Source organism: Narcine bancroftii, chromosome 6, assembly GCF_036971445.1.
Source record: "Narcine bancroftii isolate sNarBan1 chromosome 6, sNarBan1.hap1, whole genome shotgun sequence".
NCBI classification, from domain to species: domain Eukaryota; kingdom Metazoa; phylum Chordata; class Chondrichthyes; order Torpediniformes; family Narcinidae; genus Narcine; species Narcine bancroftii.
In genome coordinates, this window is record NC_091474.1 from 254,035,410 (window position 1) to 254,060,111 (window position 24,702).

The 24,702-nt window shown below is 50.0% G+C and overlaps 1 protein-coding gene across 6 annotated transcripts in view; it reads right to left on the reverse strand.

Moving 5' to 3' along the window:
* Positions 1–544: 544 nt before the first annotated feature.
* Positions 545–24,702, reverse strand: part of pex6 (peroxisomal biogenesis factor 6) — a 58,189-nt gene continuing 34,031 nt past the window's right edge. For 3 of the 6 annotated variants that reach the window (XM_069888018.1, XM_069888014.1, XM_069888012.1), the window contains 10 exons: positions 12,996–13,191; positions 12,559–12,635; positions 11,630–11,765; positions 7,035–7,240; positions 5,882–5,943; positions 5,169–5,277; positions 3,343–3,459; positions 2,872–2,949; positions 2,156–2,295; positions 545–1,263 (listed from right to left, as the gene is read on the reverse strand). In XM_069888018.1, coding sequence (XP_069744119.1) covers positions 1,139–1,263; positions 2,156–2,295; positions 2,872–2,949; positions 3,343–3,459; positions 5,169–5,277; positions 5,882–5,943; positions 7,035–7,240; positions 11,630–11,765; positions 12,559–12,635; positions 12,996–13,191 — 1,246 coding nt within the window. In that variant the 3' untranslated portion in view covers positions 545–1,138. Of the gene's footprint in view, positions 1,264–2,155; positions 2,296–2,871; positions 2,950–3,342; positions 3,460–5,168; positions 5,278–5,881; positions 5,944–7,034; positions 7,241–11,629; positions 11,766–12,558; positions 12,636–12,995; positions 13,192–24,702 lie in introns of those variants that run through there. The other 3 variants (XM_069888013.1, XM_069888015.1, XM_069888016.1) reach the window with 3 other exon arrangements.

Consider the following 24,702-nt stretch of genomic DNA (forward strand, 5'->3'; position numbering starts at 1 on the left):
CCCCCAGCATTGAAATAGATACATTCCAGCCCCTCTAACCGGCTCCCTTTATGTTCTGTCCCCTGCCCATCTTTCCTCACTAACTCAGAGCACACAGCATCGTGCTTCTGTCCTTCTACCCTAATCTCTCCCCTCACATTCTGATTTCCACCCCCCACCAAACTAGTTTAAACCACCCCCCCCCCCCCCCACAGCTCATTTCCTCAAAAATGAGCCTTTCTCCAATTTAGAATCTCAGCCTGAGGCCCAGACCCATTCTTCTCCATCATTAACTGCAAACTAATAACTAATTATGATCACTGGATCCAAAATGTTCTCCTACACGTTTGTCTGTCACCCATCTTGTCTTGTTCCCTAATAGGATAAAGAAAAGCAAAAACGGGTCCCCCAGAGTCACTGAGTGTCCGTGGGGTCACCTCCAGCCCTCCCACAGCCTCTGCAGCTGCGGACATCTACTAATGCCCAGAGTTGGCTGGTTAATGGGTGTAATGGCAGAAGGGCCCGTTAACCAGCTGTATGTCTAAATAATAAAACTGCAAAAATGTTGATGTTATTCATTCTGCGACCACAACGGTCCCAAATAGGTTTATTTACAGCATCACATCTGTTCCTTCCCCAACAGGGTTCACACCCCCAGAACACCACTCGTCCCATTGTCCTGACAGACGGGACTGTGTGAGGTCATGCAAGCTCACAGATGGACATGGGGTGTCCAGTAGGGTTATTGGGGTCCAAACAGGACCAGTAGGGGTGTGGGAGTCCAGTGCGGGTGTGGGGGTACAGACGTGGGATCTGGTAGGGGTCTGGGGTTGGACGGGACTGGGGAGGTTTGTCGAGACCAGTCAGCGGCCAGAAGAACTGTACTACACAAGCTTTTATGGACTCATGGACATTGGGGTCCAGAGTAACTCTGGACAGGACTGGTGGGGGTCCAACCAGACTGGTCAGCGGCCGGACAGACTGAACTGCGCGAGCTCATGAGCATGGGGATGTGGAGGAGGTCTGGACAGGACTGGTGGGGGTCCAACCAGACCGGTCAGCGGCCGGACAGACAGAACTGCACGAGTTCGTGCGAACTCACGGGCTTGGGGGTCCGGAGGAGGTCCAGACAGGACTGGTGGGGGTCCTGCCAGACTGGTCAACGGCCGGAGAGACGGAACTGTGCAAGCTCGTGCGAACTCACAGACGGCTGCAGCTTTCCTGCGGCATTCTCAAAGTCCTGGGGCATGAGGGTCAGCGGCAAGTTGTCGTCCACTGGCACATCTGCAACACAGGGGTTGGGGTCATTGTGGAGCTGGTGGGAGAGGGGCTTCGACGGTGAATTGTGAGCAGGGGATAAAATGATGGCGGATGGGGGACTGATGGAACAGAGGTCCAGGGGAATGGAGTCCAGGGATCCTGGGAACGAAGGAACTGAAGTCTGGGAGGATCAGGGTTTGGAGGGTCCAGGAGTTGACACTGGGTGGAGTGGGTCAGAGGGTCTGGGGTCGGAGGATCCAGGGGGGTGGGTTCAGAGGATCCGGAGGGGATGGGGTTGGAGGGTCTGGGAGGGGTGGGTTTGGAGAACCAGATGGGGGTGGAGGTCAGAGGATCCACATGGGGGGTGGGTTGGAGAAGTCCGGGTGGGGGACGGTCAAAAGGTCCAGATTGGGGGAGGGGCGGTCAGGTCCAGATTGGGCGGGGGGGAAGTCAGAGGGTCTGAGTGGGTAGGGGTCAGAGGGACCAGATTGGGGGGGTCAGAGGTTCCGGATTGGGCGGAGGGGTCAGAGGGTCCGGGTGGGGAGGGGTCAGAGGGTCCGGGCGGGGAGGGGTCAGAGGGTCCTGGTGGGTGGGGTCAGAGGGTCTGGGTGGGGTGGGGGGTTGGAGGGTCCAGGTGTGAGGGGCTTGGAGTGTCCAGGCGGAGAGGGGGGGGGTTGGAGGGTCCAGACAGGGAGGCCAGAGGCTCTAGGCGAGAGAGGCCAGGGGTAGGTTGAAGGGTCCAGGTGGGGTGGGGTTGGGTGTGGTGTGGGTGGGGTTGGATGGTCTGAGTGGGGTAGGGTAGGAGGGTCCAGGTGGGGTGGGGTCCTAGGGTCGGGATCAGAGGGCCTGTATGGGAGGGGAGGGTGGTCAGAGGGTCCAGCCGGGGATGTCTGGAGGGTTCAAGGGGGTAACTCACCTGCTTCCAGTTGGCAGAGCCTGCGTTTGACGGCAGCCATTACAGCCTCACGGCAGAGAGCGGACAGGTCGGCACCACTCAGCCGGGGGGGACATCGGTCTAGGACCTGGGGCAGACTGACTGTGGCGTCCAGCGTTAACCTGCAGCAACACCAGGCCTGATGAGGTCCAGACACGGTCTCCCCCCAGCACCGGACCCCTACACCAGACCCCGACGCACCCACCTGACCATGGACCACGACTCAGCACCAACCAGTACCCCCACCCAGACCCATCCACTGGTCCCCACACCCACTGCCGGGACCACCCACCCTGACCCTGGACCACCCCGACCCCCACAAGCCCTGCCCAAACCTCCCATCCCAACCCCCACAACTCCCCTTGGACCACCCACCCAGACCCTGGACCACCCTGACCCCCACAACCCCCACCTGGACCACCCTGACCCAGGTTCACCCCGACTCCACAACTCCCCCTGGACCACCCAACCTGACCCTGGACCATCCCAACCCCCACCCAGACAAACCACCCTGACCCTGGACAACCCTGACTCCAAAGCTCTCTCCCAGACCACCCACCCTGTCCCTGGATCACTCCGAACCCCATAACTCCCCCCCAGACCACCCACCCTGACACCAGAAATCCTGCTCCAATCCCGGATCCAACCACGGACCCCACCCCCTCCACCCATCTCCCATGGAGCCCCCCCACACTCACGGCTGAGCGATGGCGTGTAGCACACGGAGCTGCGACTCCCGGTCCTCGTTCACCCCCACATACAACATCTGGTCCAACCTGGGCCAGGGACGTGCAGTTAGGGGACAGTGCAGTCAGGGGACAGTGCAGTCAGGGGACAGTGCAGTCAGGGGGCAGTTCTCCTCTGTCACCCTCTCCCCTCCCTGTCACCCCTCCCCTACCCCCTCCCTGTCTCCCACTCCCTTTCACTCCCTCCCCATCACCTCCCTCCGTCTCCCTCTCCCTGTCACCCCTTCTGTCTCCTTCTCCCCGTCACCCCTCCTCGTTACCCCCTCCGTCTCCCTCTCCCCGTCACCCCTCCCCATTACCCCCTCCCTGTCTCCTTCTCCCCTTCATCACACCCTCCCCGTCTCCTCCGCCAACCCCCTATTACCTTTCCTCACTCACTATCATTCCCTTGACACCCTTCCCTGACACCCCCTTCCCACCTACCGGCCTGGCCGTAGAAGGGCCTGGTCCAGAAGATCCGGCCTGTTGGTGGCTGCAATGACAAACACCTCCCCCGATGCCTGCAGCCCGTCGAGTTCAGCCAGGAGCTGGGAGACCACCCTGTGATCAATGGGACCGTAACTGACCAGTATGGACCCCCACCCTGTCCCCAATATCTCCTCCACCTCCAGCCTGTCCCAACCCAATCTCCACCTATCCCCCATCCCATCTCCCCTCACCATGACCCGACCCCCATGCCGTCCACAACTCCAACCTGACATAAACCTTGACCCATCCCCACAGAGCACTGCAGCATAGAAACAGGCCCTTTGGCCCTTCTAGTCTGTGCTGAACCATTTCTCTGCTTAGACCCACTGAGTTGCCCCCAGTCCACAGCCCTCCCATCCATGGACCTGTCCAAACTCTTCTTAAATGTTAAAATATAGTCCGAATTCACCACCTCAGCTGGCAGCTCATTCCACACTCCCACCCCTCTCTGTGTGAAGAAGTTTCCCCTAATCTGTGGGGTCGTCTACTGCATCTGGTACTCCCGTTGTGGTCTCCCCTACATTGGAGAGTCTGGACGTAGATTGGCAGATTGCTTCGTTGAGCACCTCAGCTCTGTCCACCACCATAAGGTGGAAAATCCCAGTTCACAACCAGCTGAATTCCACACCCCCTCCCAGACCGACACGTCTGCCGTGACCTCATGCTCTGCCAAACTGATGCCACCCGCAAATTGGAGGAACAACACAACATTCTATCTGGACACTCCAACCGGACAGCTTCAACATTGACCTTGTTCCCTTCCCTGAACTCTCTCTCCTTCCCCATCCCTGTCTCTTCTTCTCCAGCTCCCCTGCCCTTCTCTCTCCATTCAGGGCCACCCCTCCCCCCTCACCTCAGCTCTTCTACCCTCCATCCAGACCCACTATGACCTCCTACTTGTTTGCCTACACTCCTCCCACTGCCCCTCCTCCCCTCCCCCCACTTTTTTGCTCATACCTTGGTGAAGGGCTCGGACCCGAGACACTGGTTACCCTTCACCCCTGCAGATGCTGTGAGACTTGCTCAGTTTCTCCAGCACCTTGTGTACTCCTCAACCCAGCGTCTGAACCAACCTCCCATGTGGGACCTGGTCAAAGGTCTTACGAAAGCCCATGTGGACAACATTCACAGCCTTTCCTTCATCAACTTTCCTGATAACCTCCTTGAAAAAATCTACAAAATTGGTTAAACACGACCCTACCTCCACAAAGCCACGTTGACCATCCCCAGTCAGTCCCTGGCTAAACATATAATTCTATATCCGATCTCTTAGATCACACCTTCCAATAATTTACCCACAACTGACGTCAGGCTCACCGGCCTGTAATATCCTGGTTTAATTTTGGAGCCTTTCATAAACAACAGAACAACGCGAGTTCCCCTCCAATCCTCCAGCACCTACTCCATGGAGAAGGACATTTTAAATATTTCTGCCCCAGTAATTTCTACACAAGCCTCCCTCAAGGTCCAAGGGAATATCCTGTTAGGGCCTTGGGGATTTATCCACCCTTATTGGCCTCAGGACAGCAAGCCTGGACTCTTTAATTCTGTCTGTGATTTCACCCTGGCCACCTGAACCCCCTGTCTGTGACCTCCCCCCCCCAAAATCCCTGTTCAGACCCACCTGCCTGTGACTCCCCCCGAATCCCTGCTTGGACCCTCCCCTCTGTGACCTCCCCCCCCAAATCCCTGTTCAGACTCTCTTGTCTTTGACCCCCCCTGAATCCCCATTCAAACCCACTTGTCTGTGACCACTCCCCCGAATTCCCATTCAGACCCACCTGTCTGTGACTCCCCCTGAATCCCCGCTCCGACCTCGGTTGGGGGCCAGCGAATCGATCTCATCAAAGAAGATCACAGAGGGAGCTGCCATTCTCGCCCGGCTGAACACTGGGTAGGGTCAGACGCAGAGGGTCAGACACAGGGGCCAGGGGGTAAGCCCGTGTGTCTGTGCTGGATGAGGTCCTCTGCACACAGGGATCTTCCCTGACCTATGCCCACATCTCGCACTGGCCCCTCCCCCTTGCCCCCGACCCTTGCCCCAGTCCCTGACCCCTGCCACTCCTCACCAACCCTCAGCACCTGTCCCTTGAGCCCTCATTCCTGGCCCCTGGCTGGCCAACTGTTGCCCCCATTCCCTGATGCCTGTTCCCCACCCCGACCACTGGCCCATGCATCCAGATGTGTCCTGACCCCAGCCCTACCACACATCCCCATTTCCCACCCCCACCCCTAATGCACCAATCTCATCCTCAGACATGCTGTCCAACCTCTGACCTCCATTCCGACCACCATCCCCTCCCCACCTTCTCCCAGAACCCCCTCCCTGACCCACCACCCCCTCCCCTTTCCCAACCCCACACCCCCCTCCACGACCCCCAACCCCTTTCACACACCCCCTCCACGACTCCCAACTCCTTACGGACCCCCAATCCGACTCCCACCCTCCCTCGCCTCCATGACCCTCCCCCCCAACCCCCATGGAGAGTCTCACCCTCTCGCACGTTCTCTTCACTCTGCCCAACGTACATATTGATCAGCTCCGGACCCTTCACACTGCGGGGAGAGGTGGGGAGGGGGGGTGGAGAGACGGTGAACACACTGTCCAGAACTGTGGGGATGGGAATGGGGTCATGGACGGGGTTGAGGATAGGAACAGGGTCGGGGACAGGGACAGGATCAGGGATGGGACAGTGATGGGATGGCGTCGGGGTTGGGGACGGGACTGGTTAGATATCTGCCATGATAGTGTAACCAGATCGATAAATGTTCGTTATGCATTGGTTAATTATAATTTTTTACATCAATTGTATTTAACAGCTGAAAAGTTTTTAAAAATATGGTTTTAGTGAATCAGTTTCTTGTTTTAGGTGTGGTAATTCAGTTGGAACCTTTTTTTCATGCTGTTTGGTTATGTGTACATACACAATCTTTTTGAAAAGCAATTCAATTGTTTTTGGAACATCTGTATAAGATTAAAATACTTTTAGATCCGGCAATATTTTTGTTGGATAAGTTGAAGCCTTTGAAAGATTTGGGATTAAATAGGTTTCAACTTGCTTTTGTATATTTAGCTTTATCTGTAGCGAAAAGATGTATTGCTCGTACGTGGAAAGATACAAATGTGATTGATATTAATGAGATGCAAACTTGTTTGGTAATGGAAAAATGTACAAATGTTTTACATGATAATTATTCTTTTTTTCTTAATAAGTGGTCTTTATATTTAGACTATTTATTTAGATTTTAGTAAATATATTTTGTTTTTCTTTTTTCTTTATTTGGCTCTCCTAAAGAGAGTTGACTGAGAGGGGGAGAGGGAGGGGTTTCTTTTCTTTTTTTTCTCCTTTTTTTTTAAACAGGGATGGGTTCGGGGATGGAGTTGGGGAAGGGGACAGGATCAGGGATGAGACAGTGATGGGACGGCGTCGGGAATGGAGATGGGACAGGAATGGGGATGGGTTTGGGGACGGAATCGGGGAAGGGGACAGGATCGGTGATGGGGACGGGGTCAGGAATGGGTATGGGGTCAGAGACGGGATCAGGTATGGGACTAGTGTCAGGGAAGGGGACGGGGTCAGAGATAGGGTAAGGAATGGGATGGAGTCAGGGACAGGGCCGGGTTGGGTTGAGCCGCTGGCCCCCACCTGAGGAAGGTTCTGGAACATTCAGAAGCCACAGCCTTGGCCAACAGGGTCTTGCCGGTACCAGGAGGGCCGTAGAGTAGCAGGCCAGTGCGGTGCAGACCACCACGCAACAGTTCGGGCTGTTCTAGGGGCAGCTGCACAGTGTCCAGGATGGCCCTCTTCACTGCCTCCAGGCCCCCCACATCTCGCCACCTCACCGTCGGAATCTGCGGGCATGGACAACACAGAGGGTCAGCACCTGGCCACACAGCCCTGCTGATGCCCAGAGCCCACCCACCCGAGGCAGAATGGTCTCTGCCGACAGGGTCAACCAGCCCAGGCAGACCCTTTGGCCCATCCTGATGATGCACACCCATTCCTCAGCATCTGGACTTGGAGATCTCAAAAGCCCTGAGCCAGGCCCTTAGGCCCATCAAGTCTGTGCTGATCTATGACTCTGCCCAGTCCCACTGACCTGCATTCAATGCAGAGCCCCCCATAGGTTACCCATGCAGGGCCCCATCAAATCCTCTCTCCAACGTCACCATAGAGCTCACACCCCCAGCTCATTCCACACTCTCATCCCCACTTTGAGTCAAGGTACTAACCAGGACACCTCTCACCCCACCCCCTATCCCCACAGGCAGTGTGTGCCTGATCCCACCTCCCCCCAGGGGAGACAATACTTCCTGCATCCCTGCCCGATCCGAAACCCAGGCACTGTTGCTGTGTGGATCCATAGAACATTATAGCACAGAAATAGGCTCTTTGGCCTATCTAGTCTGTGCTGAACGATTTTTTGCCTGGTCACATTGCCCTACACCCAATCCATAGCCCTCCAAACCCCTCCCATCCATGTCCCTGTCGAAATTCTTCTTAAATGTTAAAATTGAGCTCACATTCAACACTTCAGCTGGCAGCTCGTTCCACACCCTCACCCCTCTCTGTGTGAAGAAGTTCCCCCTCATGTTCCCCCTAAACTTTTCCCCTTTCACCCTTAACCCATGCTCTCTGGTTTATATCTCACCCACCCTCAGTAGAAAAAGCCGACCTACATTTACTCTGTCTGTACTCCTCATCATTTTAAATCTCCCCTCATTCTTCTACACTCCAGGAAATAAAGTCCTAATCTGTTGAACTTTTCCCTGTTACTCAGTCCCTGAAGTCTGGGCAACATCCTAGTCAATCTTCTCTGCCTCCTTCTATCTTATTGAGATCTTTCCTGTAGTTTGGTGACCAAAACTGCAGACAATCGTCCAAATTGGGCCTCACCAATGTCTTGTACAACTTTACCATAACATCCCAGCTCCTGGACTCAATACTTTGATTTATGAAGGTCAATGTGCTAAAAGCTCTCTTTACAACCCTCTTCACCTGTGACGCCACTTTCAAGGAATTATGTATCTGTATTCCCAGATCCCTCTGTTCTACCCCACTCCTCAGTGCCCGACCATTTACCGTGCACGTCCTTTCTTGGTTTCCAAAATGCAACACCTCCCATTTGTCTGCATTAAACTCCATCGGCCATTTTTCAGCCCATTTTCCCAACTGGTCCAGATCCCTCTGCAAGCTTTGAAAACCTTCCTCACTGTCCACAACGCCTCCAATCTTAGTGTCATCTGCAAACTTGCTGATCCAATTGACCACATTATCATCCAGATCATTGATATAAACAACAAACAACAATGGTCCCAGCACTGATCCCTGAGGCCCCACTCGTCACAGGGCTCCAGTCTGAGAAGCATCATTCACCACTACTCTCTGGCTTCTCCCGTCCAGCTATTGTCAAATCCAGTTCACTACTTCACCATGAATCCCAGTGTCTGAACCTTACTGACCAACCTCCCATGTGGGACCTTGTCAAAGGCCTCACTAAAGCCCATGTGGACAACATCCATGGCCTTTCCTTCATCAACTTTCCTGGTAACTTCCTCGAAAATCGGATCCATATCCCACTTACTCTCTAGCACCCAGCCACCTCTGCCCCAGTCTAGGTGGAGTGGACTATGACCTCCTCCTGCACCAAGTCATGGCCTCACCAGTTCCTCCCAGCCCCCAAACCATCGAAATTAGTGCCCCATGCACCAGCTTCCACACTGGAGTTGCATCCCACCAGCGTCCAGTCACATCTATTAAGCTCCCTCGCATGCTCACAGGACCACTCCAGTCCCCAACTTCATCAGACCTTACAGCGGGGGTCACCAGGTCGTTAAGGTACAAAAGCCCCATCCCTCAACAACAGGACACTCCGATAATTAATGTCCAACAACCTCCGGCTACAGCCTTCCAGCCAGAGAAATCTTCCCAGCCCCGGGTTATCCATTCACGCCAGCATTGGGTGAAATCACTCCAGCCCCAAGCAACTCCATATGCTGCGATCTCTGGATCAGCAAACATTACAGGACAAGCCCTTCGACCCTCGATGTTGTGCCAATCCATATATTCCTATCAAAAATAAATTACTAAACCCTCCCTACCCCGTAACCTTCTCTTTTTCTTCCATCTATGTGCCTGTCTAAGAGTTTCTTAAATGTCCCTAATGTTCCAACCTCCACCACCACCCCTGATGCCTCCCCTAAACCTCCCTCCCTTCACTTTGTACACTCGTCCTCTGGTGTTTGCTGATCCTACCCTGGTAAACAGGCATTGGACGTCCACCCTGTCTATCCCCCTCAGAATCTTGTTGACCTCCATCAAGTCTCCTCTCATCCTTCTAAGCTCCAGAGAGAAAAGTCCCAGCTCTGCTCACCTGGGCTCATAAGACTTGTTTCCCAATCCAGGCAACATCCTGGGAAATCCCCTTTGCCCCCTCTCCACAGCTTCCACATCCTTCCTGTAATGAGGTGACCAGAACTGAACACAATTCTCTAAGTGGGGTTTCACCAGAGATTTGTAGAGCTGTAACATGACCTCTCTACTCCTGAACTCAATCCCCCCATTAATGAAGTCCAGCGTCCCCTACACTTTCTTAACTATCCTATCAATCTGTGCAGTGACCTTGAGGGATGTTTGGATTTGGACTCCAAGGTCCCTCTGTTCATCCACACCCTTCGGTAACCGACCATTAACCCTGGACTCAGCCTCCTGGTTTGTCCGTCCAAAATGCATCACCTCACACTGATCCAGATTGAACTCCATCTTCCACTTTTCTGCCCAACTCTGCATCCTGTCGATATCCTCTTGTAACCTTCGACAACCTTCAGCTCCATCCACAACTCCTCCAACCTTCGTAATGATGAGGGACCTTGTCAAATGATCCCCAAGCCTTTCGTTCTCAGACTGTGACCCTCCCTGATCTGCCCCTTTCCTGTTCAGTGCTGTGACAGAGTTTATAGATATGTTTTTGGGAGATAAATTAGGAAAGGTTTGATAGAGTAGGTCACATACAAACACTTTAAAACAGATCTTATTTGAAATACTGAAGCTCTGCCCCATGGTAGACGTATCAGCCCCACAGCTTTTGCAAGAGCTTTGGAGTGAGCCCAAGAATCTTCACTAATAGATTTTTGTTTACAAAAGGCAACAGATGTATGGGCTTGTGGGAACTGCAGATTGTCTGGAAGAAAACTCATTGTTCTAAGAGGATCATGTGGTTTGGCAAGCAGAGAGAGTCAAACAGACTTTCTCTAAGAGAGAGAGAGAAAGAGTGTGAGAAAGAGTGTGAGAGAAAGAGTGAGAGAGATAGAGAGAGAGATAGAGAGAGAGAGAGAGCGAGAGAGAGAGAGAGAGAGAGAGAGAGAGAGAGAGAGAGAGGTCACTTCTACAGTGTTACAGCCAGCAACAGAAGCTGGGACTGGAACAGGACAAGCTGGCAAGCTTGTGGAAAACCCCATCTGGAAGACAGCCTGGTCAAAGCCCTTATGGTTCATGCAAGAGGAGAGGACTGGCTGTCTAATGTTTCACTTGGAATACGAGAAACAAAGAGGAACTCTGTGGTGACCTGAAAAAAAGAGGTTATCATCTGGAGAACCCTGACAGAGCAAGTTTTGTCAACAAGACACTGAGGTGACTGATGGAAGTAAATGTACAACAAATCTCTCTCTAAAAACCTACAAAGAACCTTCCTGAGTGGTAAACTTTTACCTTTCAAGCACCAAAGCCTGGTGAACTTTATACATGTTAAATTCTGTGCACAGTATAATAATTGCCTGCATCCAGTGAACTTGAAGGAATGAGAAGTGAGATTGGACTGTGAATTAAAGAACTTTTCTGAACTTGCACACACATTACATGCACAGGCATTTAGAATTAGAAGGGGGTTAAGTTAGGTTAATTAAGTCAATAGTGATAAGTTAAAGTGCGATTCTGTTTTCATGTTTAAAGATAATTAAAAGCAACTTTTGTTTAAGTGACCGTTTGTCTTAGTGAATATCTATTGCTGCTGGGTTTTGGGGTCCTCTTGGCTCATAACAGTGCCTTTCCCCCTTCATTACCTGTTTCAACCAGCTCTTCCCCCTGCCCCATATCCCATGACCCACATCCCTGCCCCACATCCATGCTCTACACCCCTGCCCCGTATCCCTGCCCCACAACCCCTCGCCACATCCATACCCTGTGCCCCACACTCCTTCCCCCCGCGTTCCAATGGGTGACAGCCTGGACACAGTAGGACCCACCTTGGGCACTCCAATGGCCTGTGAGTGGGCTGCCTGGATCTCCTCCAACGCCCGGCCCAGGTCCTCCTGCAGGATGGTGATTCCGGCAGCACACAACTCCCGCTCCCTCTGCTCCCTGGCACAGCTTCCGGGGCCACTGGGAATGGCAAGGGTACACGGGTCAGGGTGGGAATGCTGGGCAGCGAGCGAGGGTATGGAGACACAGGGAGGGGAGAGGGAGTCCAGGGCTACTGGTAATAGCATGGGCATATGGGTCAGCATGTGAACAGCGGGCAAGGAACAGGGGTCCATGGGGGATGGGGAAGAGGAGTTCCAGTGATGGGGAGAGGGGCCCTGGGGGGGTGGGGATAGGGGTTCCAGAGGGTGGCAAGAGGGGATCCAAGAGGGAAGGGGGGTCCAGGGTGAGGAGAAGGGGGTAGGAGAAGAAGAGGGCTCTGGATTGTGGGTGGTGGGGAGGAGGGGCCTCTAGGACAGGATCAGGGTAGAAACAAGAGTAGGGGATCTAGGATGGAGAAGAGGGTCAGGTGTGAGAGAGGGGGAATCCTGGTGGGGGGGGGTCAGAGGAAAGAGGGGGGTATGGGGCAGTGGGAAGGAAGACCAAGGGAAGGAGCAGGGGAGGGGGGGAGAAGGAGGGAGGACGGGGAAGAGGGGAGAGGGAGGGGGACGGGGAAGAGGAGAGGGGGGACAGGGAAGAGGGGAGAGGGAGGAGGGATGGGAAGAGGGGAAAGGGAGGGAGAAGAGGGGAAAGGGAGGTAGGATGGGGAAAGGGAGGTAGGATGGGGAAAGGGAGGTAGGATGGGGAGAGGGAGGGGGGAGAGGGGGGAAGGGCGAGGATGAGAGAGAAGGAAGTGTGGGGGTGGGAAGAATCCTGGTGGGAACAATACCCCAACCCTTGTCAAACTCCACTGGCCTGCAGTCCTGTCACTCACCATCGCTGGGACAACCGCCAACAGGCGGTGCGAGCAGCCCGGTTCAACAGGGCGCACAGGTCTCCAAGGACGTAACCCTGGCAATGGAGACACCCATCAGCACCCAGACCAATATCATGATCTCTGACCCCACGGACATCGACCCTTGGCCCTCCGATCCTGACTCCCACATTCTCCAATCCCAACCCCCAATCCTATGCCCATCAATCCGACCCACAACCTCATGGACTATAACTCCAACCCCACGGCCTCTGACCCCTGACCCCACAGCCTCCGATCCGACCCACAGTTCTGACCCCAACCTTGCCATCCGATCTGACTCTGACTCCACACCCTCTGACCCCAGGACCCCCAATGCCATGCATTCAGATCCGTGGGGACCCCATGTAGCTGAGTGACTGCCAATCCGGCCCATTCTACCCAAGTCCAGGACTCACCGTGCTCAGCTTGGCCATCTTGGCCAGGTTGGTGTCCTTGCCGAGGGGCAGGCCGTTTCCCAGTGCCCCCAGCACTGCAGCCCGCTGCTCCTCCGATAGAACCCCCACCGTCAGCTCATGCAGGAACACCGCATGCAACTCGGCAGAGAGGTCACCGGTGCCGATCACCGTGGCCAGCACAACCACCGGGAGGACTCTGCAATGGGCAGAATAGTGGGACAGAGATAAGGGGATGGGGTCAGAGATCATGGAATGGGGGGGGTCAGAGGTCAGGGAATGGGGGGGTCAGAGAATGGGGAAGGTCAGAGAGTGGGGAACAGGGGGCCAGAGATCGGGGAACAGGGTGTCAGAGATCGGGGAACGGGGATCAGAGATCAGAAACGGGGGTCAGAGATCGGGGAGCGGGGGTCAGAGATCGGGGAGCGGGGGTCAGAGATCGGGGAACGGGGAGGTCAGAGATCGGGGAACGGGGGGTCAGAGATCGGGTAACGGGGGGTCAGAGACCTACTATCCCATAATCTCCTGGCGACACTATCCCACTCTCTCTCGGCGGCCCCCTGTCCACCCTCTCCTGGCGGCCCGTTATTGTTCCCCGTGCTGCTGCACTGACCTATTGTCCCATTCTCACCTGGGGGTGGGTTGCTGAGTGTAGGGACTAGTGCGGGGACCAACAGCAAGCCTCCAGAAGAGTCTTCCAACAGCCCGCCACCAGTCTGCACACTCATCCCCTGCACCGCTCCCCCACATTCACCACTTCAGCTGGCAGCTCGTTCCTCACCCCCACCCCTCTCTGTGTGAAGACATTCCCCTCGTTCCCCTAAACATTTCCCCTTTCACCCTTAACCCATGTCCTCTGTTTTGGTGTGTAAACTAATGGAGAGGATTCCAGTCTACTCAGGGATAGTCACCAGGGCTGTGTGAAGGGAACGTTGAGCCTCACGAGTCTAATTGAGTTTTTTGAGGAGGTAACAAAAGAAATTGATGAGGGTCGGGTGGTAGATGTGGTCGTCGTGGATTTTAACGAGGCATTTGACCAGGTTCTCCACGAGAGACTCATCCAGAAAGTCAAGAGGCACCGGATCAGGGGAACCTTGGCCGTGTGGATAAAAAATTGGCCTGTCTGTAGAAAGCAGAGAGTAGTAGTGGAAGGAAAGGATTCTGCCTGGAGGTCGGTGACTAGTGGAGGGGCCGCAGAGACCTGTTCTGGGACCCCCTGCTCTTTGTGATGTTTATGAATGACCTGGATGAAGAGGCAGATGGATGGGTCAGGAAGTTTGCGGATGACATGAAGGATGGAGGAGTTGTGGATGGAGCTGAAGGTTGTCGAAGGTTACAAGAGGATATCGACAGGATGCAGAGTTGGGCAGAAAAGTGGCAGATGGAGATCAATCAGGATCAGTGTGAGGTGATGCATTTTGGACGGACAAACCAGGAGGCTGAGTCCAGGGTTAATGGTCGGTTACTGAAGAGTGTGGATGAATAGAGGGACCTTGGAGTCCAAATCCATACATCCCTCAAGGTCATCATACAGGTTGATAGAGTAGTTAAGAAGGTCTATGGGACGCTGGACTTCGTTAATGGGGGGATTGAGTTCAGGAGTAGAGAGGTCATGGTGCAACTCTACAAATCTCTGGTGAGACCCCACTTAGAGGATTGTGTTCAGTTCTGGTCACCTCATTACAGGAAGGATGTGGAAGCTGTGGAGAGGGGGCAGAGGGGATTTCCCAGGATGTTGCCTGGATTGGGAAACAGGTCTTATGAGGCCAGATGAGCAGAGCTGGGACTTTTCTCTCTGGAGCATAGAAGGATGAGAGGAGACTTGATGGAGGTCGACAAGATTCTGAGAGGCATAGATAGGGTGGGCGGCCAGCGCCTGTTTCCCAGGGCAGGATCAGCAAACGCCAGAGGACATGTGTACAAAGTGAAGGGAGGGAAGTTTAGGGGAGACGTCGGGGGTAAGTTCTTTACACAGAGAGATCTGGGGGCCTGGAATGCCTCGCCAGGGGTGGTGGTGGAGGCTGGAATATTGGGGGCATTTAAGAGATTGTTAGACAGGCACCTGGATGAAAGGAAAATGGAGGGTTATGGGGTAGTCGTTTTTTTAAATGGAATTTATGGGTTGGCACAACATCGAGGGCCGAGGTCCTGTACTGAAGGTTCTATGTATCTCACCTACCCTCAGTGGAAAAAGCCAATGTAAATTTACCGTCTACCCCCCTCATAATTTTAAATAACTCCATCAAATCTCCCCTCATTCTTCTACAGTCATGACCTGTTGAACCTTTCCCTGTAACTCAGTTCCTGAAGTCCAGGCGACATCCAGATGTCTTGCATAAACTTCCCTTTACAATTTAAATGGGTGCTGCCATCATGTCTAAGGAGATGGTGGCGAGGAAGTTAAAACGTCTCCAGGTGGATGAACCACTTGAACAGGATGGGCTACACCTCAGGGGTTTTGTGATCAGTTCTTCAAGGGCTCGAGCCCAAAACGTTGGTTCTGTATCAAGGACACTGCTTGACCAGCTGAGTTCCTTCAGCTTTGTGTTTTTACTTCAACCACAGTGCCTTGCCGGGGATGGTGGTGGGGGCTGAAACATTAGTATTTCAAGTGTAGTCTCACCAAAGATTTGCAACATGACTTCTTGACTCGTGAACTCGATCCCCCGACTCATGAAGCCCAGAATCCTAGAGACCCTCTTAATATTGGTCGTCCTTCAGTTCAAAGAAGACACATTGTTGTGCAGTTCATCTGTGGACATGAAGGTCCAGTCTGGAAGCACAGAGTTGAGCATAATGAGGGTACTGGAAGTCCATGGTTGTAATGATTATGGCTGCTGCTCTGTGATGCCGTTTATAGTTTCCCTTCAGTTTTTGGCAGTGCCTGTCTTCAAAACAGGCGTAGGCTTCATCGCGCAGGCTCATCAACAGGACCTGTCATCTGCTCTTCCTTCTGATTCCCTTGGCTGGATGTCACAGTAGCAAAGGGTTTCCTTCACAGCACCTTTATAGCACTTGCATGGACGACCTGGCAGTCTCCAGTTCACCACAGAGCAGCTGACGAAGCACATGGTGGTCGTCCATTCTGATGACGTGTGGCACCCACCGCAATTTGGGTTCTGATGATCAGGGACTGAATGCTGGTGGACTTTGCGTGACCCAAGACCTCCAGGTTGGAGACACGGACTTCCCAATGGGGCATTTAAGAAACTCTAAGACAGGCTAACGCAGTCTCAGACTGGACTCCTTGGAGTTTAGAAGAACAAGGGGGGACCTCATAGAAGCATTTTGAATGTTGAAGGCCTGGACAGGGTAGATGTGGGAAGGTTCTTTCCCATGGTGGGAGAGTCTAGGACAAGAGGGCACAACTTCAGGATTGAAGGGCGTCCACTTAGAACAGAGACACGGAGGAATTTCTTAGCCAGGGAGTGGAGAATGTCTGGAGTTTGCTGCCATGTGCGGCTGCGGAGGCCGGGTGTATTTAAGGCAGAGACTGATAGTGATCTGAATAGTCGGGGTGTCAGAGGTTATGTGGAGAAGGCCGGGCAGTGGGGCTGAGTGGGAGAATGGACCAGCTCATGATGGAATGGTGGGGTAGACTTATTGGGCTGAATGGCCTACTTCTGCTCCTATATCTCATGAATATAGAAAAAACAGAGGGTTATGGGTGTGAGATAGGGAAGGGTTGGCCTGTTGAGCAGGTTCATATCGGGGAGCTCAACGTGGCGGACCATGCTGGAATATTCTTTGCTGCAGGGTTTTCAAGAGGTCGTTGAAGAAGTTTTGGTCGTGACCTTCCAAGAATCACTGGATTCTGGAGTGGTTCCCGAGGAGTGGAAAATGGCAAGTGTCTCTCCACTCGTTAAAGACATAGTGAGGCAAGAGGCAGCAAAGTGTCGGCCGGTTAATCTGCTCTGGGGGCTGGCAGGATATTCGAACTTATTCTCAAGGATGAGGTTTCAAGGTCAGGAGGCAGCATGGTTTCCTGAAGGCGAAATCTTGACCAACAAACCAACGAAAATTTGCAAAGAGATTACAGGAGGTTTTATTTTTAAATGTAGACACACAGAACGGTAACAGGCCCTTCCAGCCCACGAACAACACAGTAACAAGCCCTTCCAGCCCACGAACCCGTTAGACGTACAGCACGGTAACAGGCCCTTCCAGCCCACGAACAACACAGTAACAAGCCCTTCCAGCCCACGAACCCGTTAGACGTACAGCACGGTAACAGGCCTTTCCGGCTCACGGGCCCATTAGTCGTACAGCATGGTAACAGGCCTTTCCAGCCCAGACCCCGTTAGTCAGACAACACAGTAACAGGCCCTTCCAGCCCTCGAACCTGTTAGATGTACAGCACGGTAACGGGCCTTTCTGGCTCACGGGCCCGTTAGTCGTACAGCACGGTAACAGGCGCTTCCAGCCCATGGGCCCTTTAGACATACAGCACGGTAACAGGCCCTTCCGACCCACGAGCCCGTTAATCATACAAAACAGTAACAAGCCCTTCCAGCCCACGAACCCATTAGACGTACAGCATGGTAACAGGACCTTCCGGCTCACGAGCCCGTTAGACATTGTGAAAAATGGCTGGAGATAAATAAACTAGCACCATTCTGTGAAAGGAGATGGAATGCGAAATATGTAGATTAGAGCTTGAGAATAGACAGTACTAACTAGTGGGCCACTTTCTTATCAGAAGCCTCAAGGATAAAGGAGTCTGGTTCAGACTGGCACGGTGACCTACGGTACCCCACAGTAACCATTGCGCTTGCTTAATGAAGACATGAATATTAATAAACGCCCCTAAGGATGAGACTACCTAATTAAAATAACATGTGATGTATGATGAGGGAGGGACTGTGTGGTATCTGCAGGGATGGAAGGGAAAACGGGAAGGTTGTAAGGTATTGAAATTCCGATTGGAAGAGACTAAAGGGAGGTGGGGTGATGTTGACCGTGGGACTGTACAAAAGAGTGATGATTCTGGACCTCAGGTGTGTCTTAAGGCTAAGAGACACCCGGCTCTGCAGAACCGAAATAAAATCCAACTTGTTCTCCAAGACTTTGTTTCCAGATTAGTGATTGTGAACACTTTATATTTCATAAGTTTGGGGGCTCATCCGGGATCGCAACTCCCACCGCTTGGCAACTGGCTATCGAAGGACGAGAAGGTGCACCCCACTGATTTCAGTGGTCTTTGATTTCCTTGCTTGCTGTCAGTGGTTTGAGCGAGTGATATCCGGACAGGAGACTCCGGAGAACAAAGGGGCAGGAGAAGTAGTTCAGTCGGGATACTCTCATGCACGGGACCCAGGTAAGAAAATTGACTATTAAGTATTACTTGGATGACCGGGGATAGTCTGTCAGGGGTTTGCAATCTGACAGGGAGGAAAATTAGTAATCAATGTACCAGGACTGCTGAGTCCCAGGAGAAGAAGGGTCCCCAGAGTGGGGGTCCTGGAGCTGATATACTGCCGGATAGTCTGTTGGGGTGGATGTTAGGAAACTGGGGTTGGGGAAGAACCAAGGGGAAAACTAAGGAAACTGTGATACTTCTGTTATTATAAATGGCCTCAGACTCCGATTCTGGGATCCTCAGTTTGGTGGCCATAACTGGGGTCAGATAAAGATTGGCTATGTCAGAAATTAAATGTGTTTGTAAATACAAGAACCCCTTTTGATCAGGAATCAGATTATGCGGCGTGTTGGATCAGGGTGACCGAGTTGTTTAAGGTCACCACGAAAAACAAAAAGGTAGTCCCTCCTGATAATCGCCAACAAGTGAGAGAGTCCGGTGGGGTTGTAGAGGCCTGTGCCCCGGAGCTGGAGGAGGCAGGACGGGGGAGTTCAGACTAACATGATGAATTTGGGTGAAAGGGAAGGAGTGAGGTGGAGATATTAAAGGATGATATAAAATCACTCCCCTTGGAAAGAAGGGAACAAACAGCCCAAGCCTACTTACAAATGTTCCCTCCTAGGGAGGACCCGATAGGAGAAGGAGCTTTGCTGGAGTAAAAAATTTCAAGAAAGAGATGAAAAGTCTCTTAGAGGACCCTTTAGGCTTGGCCGAACAATTCGATCAATTCCTGGGACCTAACATCTATACCTGGGGTGAAATGCAGTCGATATTGGGAACCCTGTTTACTGCAGAAGAAAGACAAATGATACAACAGGCAGGAATGAGGATTTAGGAAAAAGAGCATCCCCCTGGAGACCAACAGGGAACTGTGGCAGAGGTTAAATTCCCCATTGTTCAGCCAATCTGGGACAAGCCACAGGAGGAGGGGAGGAGGAGCATGCGGGATTTGAGAGATCTGTAAATAAAAGGGATAAGAGAATTGTTACCAAAGAGTCAAAATTTCGAGCGGGCTTTTGAAAACCGTCAATTAAAGGAGGAAGCAGCCGCAGTTCTTCCTGCAGAGGTTACGGAAAAACATACAGAAATATTCCGACGTGAATCCAGACTCGGAGGCAGGGCAGCAACTTCTTCGGGCAAACTTGCTGAAAAAATCCTGGCCCAATATTAAAAAGAAATTAGAAAAGATGGAGGACTGGAATGAGAAGTCTAGGGATCAGTTGTTAAGAGAGGCACAGAAGGTATATGTCCGGAGAGACGATGACAAACAGAAGGGAAAGGCGAGAATGACGGTGCAGGCTGTGGAAAGAAAGTGGGAACGCGAGAGGCAGACAGCCCGAAAAAGGGGAGAGGCATGATGAGAGGAGGAAGAAGAGAGCAAGAAAGAGGGGGAGTTTGGAGGACGGAAGAAGGGCATCTGAAGCGAGAATGCCCAAAGTGGAAGAGAAAGACTCGATCTTATTATGCTCTGATGGAAGATGAGGAATAGGGGTGTCAGGGGTTCCCCTCTTTGGGGTCAATCGGGTATCAACAGGAACCCCTGATAAACCTGAAACTAGGACCCCAAGAAGAAGTAGTATTTATGGTAGACTCGAGAGCGGAAAGATTCAGTGTGATTCAAGCCCCACGAGACATGTCAGTGGGGAAAGAAAATATTAAAATATCGGGAGTAGGAGGGAGAGTCATGGAAACCCCTCTGATCAAGGGAATATGTGTAAAGTACAAGGACAGGGAGGTGGTCGAGGATCTGATTCTGGTTCTCCAAGTGGGGGTGAATTTGATGGGACGAGACCTGCAGATTAGACTGGGAGTAGGAACCGCCCCAGTAGGAGGAAGCATAATGATGAGGCTGTACCCGTTGAAGGAAGAGGATATCCGGGACATTGAGAACAGTGTATGGGCCGGAGAAGGGAATGGGGGGGGGGGGGGGAAATTACAGATAACCCCACTCAAAATAACCCTAAAGGAGGGATTCTGTCAGGAGTCACGTGATGGAGTAGTGGCCGGTCTGGGAACTCCAGCCCTCTCCGGAAAAGTAAAAAAAATAGAGAAAAAACAAAGGCACAAACACAAAAACCAAAATAAAGTGAAAATAAAGGTGTGGAGAAAATGGCAGCGAAAAAAGAAAAGCCAAAAGCAACGGGAAGAAGAGAAGAAGAAAGGACGTCGGAAGAAGAAGGTGAAGGCCTTACCTGTCCGAGGAGGCCCACCGCGGAGAGAGAAGCCCGCTCCCTGAGGTCAGTTGAAGCCCCGAACTCGGGACTACAAAAATGGCTCACAGAGCCAAACAAAAGTGCGCAACCGCGCATGCGTGAGGAGACGCGCATGCGCGATGCACAAGACAAAAATAACACTGACGGGAGGGGGGACCAGCTGAGGAGTCGATCTCCACAGCTGAGAATGACAGCTACAACAAAACAGCAAGAGGAAAACACAGAAAATAACGAGAACAAGAAAGAAGAGAGTAAAAAGAAATCAAAGAAACAACGGATGACCAACCCAGAGGAAGAAGACCAACATCAAGACACTTCTAGTAAAAATAAGAAGACCAAAAAATACCCAACAAATTAAAACAAACAACCCAACAAGAAAACCAGAAGAGACAGAGGTAAAGGACACAGATCCTGGAGTGGACTCAGAAGAAGAGGAAGAACACAGGGAAATGGAAGATGAAGGGAAGGGCAAGTACATGGATATATATTTTTTTAAAGAATATATGGAAACAGTAAAAGAATGGCAGTCACAAGAATTCAGTGAAATAAAAAGAAGAATAAAAAGTACAGAAGAAAAAATGAAAAGATTAGAGATGATCATGTCAGATATAGGAAAAAGAGTGGACAAGGTGGAAGAACGAGAAACAGCCGTAGAAATGGAAGTAGAGAACTTAAAAAAGAAATTAAAAGAATCTAATAAAAAAGTTAAAGAGACACAAGAGCTGTTAGCTCAGAAGATAGATATAATGGAAAACTATAATAGAAGAAACAATATAAAGATAGTGGGCCTTAAGGAAGATGAAGAAGGCAAGAATATGAGAGAATTTATAAAAGATTGGATCGCCAGGGTCCTGGGAAGACCAGAACTACAGGAAGAAATGGAAATAGAGAGGGCACATAGAACATTAGCCACTAAACCACAACCACAACAAAAACCAAGATCCATTTTAGTAAAATTCTTAAGATATACAACAAGAGAAAATATATTGGAGAAGGCAATGAAGAAAATAAGAGAAGACAAAAAACCACCAGAATACAAGGGTCAAAAAATTTTTTTCTATCCAGATATAAGTTTTGAACTCCTGAAGAAGAGGAAGGAGTTTAATACAGCAAAAATGATCCTATGGAAAAAAGGATATAAATTTATGCTAAAGTATCCAGCGGTACTTAAAATAGTTATTCCAGGGCAGCAAAACAGACTATTCTCGGATCCGGAGGAGCACGAAAATTTTCAGAACAACTACAAAACAGACAGAGAGATGAAGACATGTAATAAGAACAAAAATGACCACAAACTATATGTATGTGTGTATATGGGTATTCTTTGGCTTGGCTTCGTGGACGAATATTTATGGAGGGGGTAAATGTCCACGTCAGCTGCAGGCTCGTTTGTGGCTGACAAGTCCGATGCGGGACAGGCAGACACGGTTGCAGCGGTTGCAGGGGAAAATTGGTTGGTTGGGGTTGGGTTTTTCCTCCTTTGCCTTTTGTCAGTGAGGTGGGCTCTGTGGTCTTCTTCAAAGGAGGTTGCTGCCCGCCAAACTGTGAGGCGCCAAGATGCACGGTTTGAGGCGATATCAGCCCACTGGCGGTGGTCAATGTGGCAGGCACCAAGAGATTTCTTTAGGCAGTCCTTGCACCTTTTCTTTGGTGCACCTCTGTCACGGTGGCCAGTGGAGAGCTCGCCATATAACACGATCTTGGGAAGGCGATGGTCCTCCATTCTGGAGACGTGACCCACCCAGCGCAGCTGGATCTTCAGCAGCGTGGACTCGATGCTGTCGACCTCTGCCATATATATATATATATATATATATATATATGTGTGTGTATGTATGTATAAAAAAAATAGAGTATAGGTAAGAACTAAGAAGGGAAAGAAACGGAAGAAAGGAAGTATGGGGGGAATTAAGAGAGTGACCTTTGTTGTATATGAAGATTAAAATCTTTTCTGGGGGGGGGCTGGGTGGGGAAGAATTACGGTCACTGCGAAATCAGTTGACACTTGCGAGTGAATTCGCAAATCCAAGTGGAGAGGGGAGATGTGGTTGCCCGACAAGGGACAAAGGGCAACTCAGGAAGGGGAGGGGATAGTGGGGTTAAAGAAATTTTAGATAGGAGAATAAAGGAAATGTTGTCTTATAAAGTGTTCAAAACAAGAAAGCAGAAATGGAAAAGAAGGAAAGGTGAAGATGAGGAAACGGAAAGGAAAGATAAACAAAGTATGAAATGGCTACGTTGAACTATATGACTTTAAATATTAACGGAATACATAACCAAATCAAAAGGAAGAAACTGCTAAATTTACTGAAAAAATAAAAAATTGATATAGCATTCATACAAGAAACACACTTAACTGAAGTGGAACACAAGAAATTAAAGAGAGATTGGATAGGACATGTAACAACAGCATCGTATAATTCAAAAGCAAGAGGAGTAGCTATATTAATCAGTAAAAATGTACCAATCAAAATTGAAGAGGAAATAATAGATCCAGCAGGGAGATATGTAATGATAAAATGTCAGATATATTCAGAGTTTTGGAATTTACTCAATGTATATTCACCTAATGAAGAAGATCAAAAGTTTATGCAAGATATTTTTTTGAAGATAGCAGATACGCAAGGGAACATACTAATAGGAGGGGATTTCAACCTTAATTTGGATTCAAACATGGATAAAACTTGGAAAAAAACTAACAGAAAGAACAAAGTAACCAAATTTATAATTAAATCGATGCAAGAAATGCAACTTTTGGATATATGGATGAAACAACACCCAAAGGAAAAGGAATATTCATATTATTTGGGTAGACATAAAACATACTCAAGAATAGACCTATTCCTGTTATCAGCTCGCATGCAAGACAGAGTTAGGAAAACAGAATATAAAGCTAGAATATTATCGGACCATTCACCCCTGATATTGACAATAGAGTTAGAGGACATCCCTCCAAGAATATATGGATGGAGATTAAACTCCATGCTACTTAAAAAGCAGGATTTTAGAGAATTAATTGAACAACAAATTAAAATGTACTTTGAAATAAATACGGAATCAGTGAAAGATAAGTTTATACTATGGGACGCAATGAAAGCGTTCATCAGAGGGCAAATAATAAGTTATGTAACCAAGATGAAGAAGGACTATAATCAGGAAACAGAACAGTTGGAAAGGGAAATAGTAAATATAGAAAAAGAATTAGCAATGAAGGAAGATACAACTAAAAGAAGAGAAGTGGCAGATGAAAAAATAAAATATGAAACACTACAAACATATAAGGTGGAGAAGAACATAATGAAGACAAAACAGAAATATTATGAACTAGGGGAAAAACCATTTGAAATAGAAGAAATACAGGAGATAATAAAAAAACTACCGAACAATAAAACACCAGGAGAGGATGGATTCCCAATAGAATTCTATAAAACATTTAAAGATTTATTAATTCCTCCCCTTCTGGAAGTAATCAACCAGATTGATAAAACACAAAGCTTACCAGATTCATGTAAAACAGCAATAATTACAGTAATACTAAAGCAAGGGAAAGATCCACTCGCACCAGCGTCATATAGACCAATATCTTTACTTAACACAGATTATAAGATAATAGCTAAACTATTAGCAAACAGATTAGCCGACTATGTAGCAAAAATAGTAAATCTAGACCAAACTGGATTTATTAAAAAAAGACAAACACCAGATAATATCTGTAAATTTATTAACTTAATTCATGCAGTAGAAGGAAATAAAACTCCAACTGTAGCGGTTGCTTTAGACGCAGAGAAGGCCTTTGACAGAGTAGAATGGAATTATTTATTCAAAGTACTACAAAAATTCACCTTACCATAGAAATATATTAATTGGATTAAAGCATTATATAAGGGGCCACTGGCGAAAGTGACAGTAAATGGATATATATCAAAACAATTTAACTTAAGCAGATCAACAAGGCAGGGATGCCCACTATCTCCCTTATTGTTCGCGTTAGCCATAGAACCACTAGCAGAACTGATAAGAACATAAAATAAAATAAAAGGGATAAAAATAAAAGACAAGGAATATAAAATCAGTCTATTTGCAGATGATGTTATAGTATACTTAACAGAACCAGAAATATCAATAAAAGAATTACATA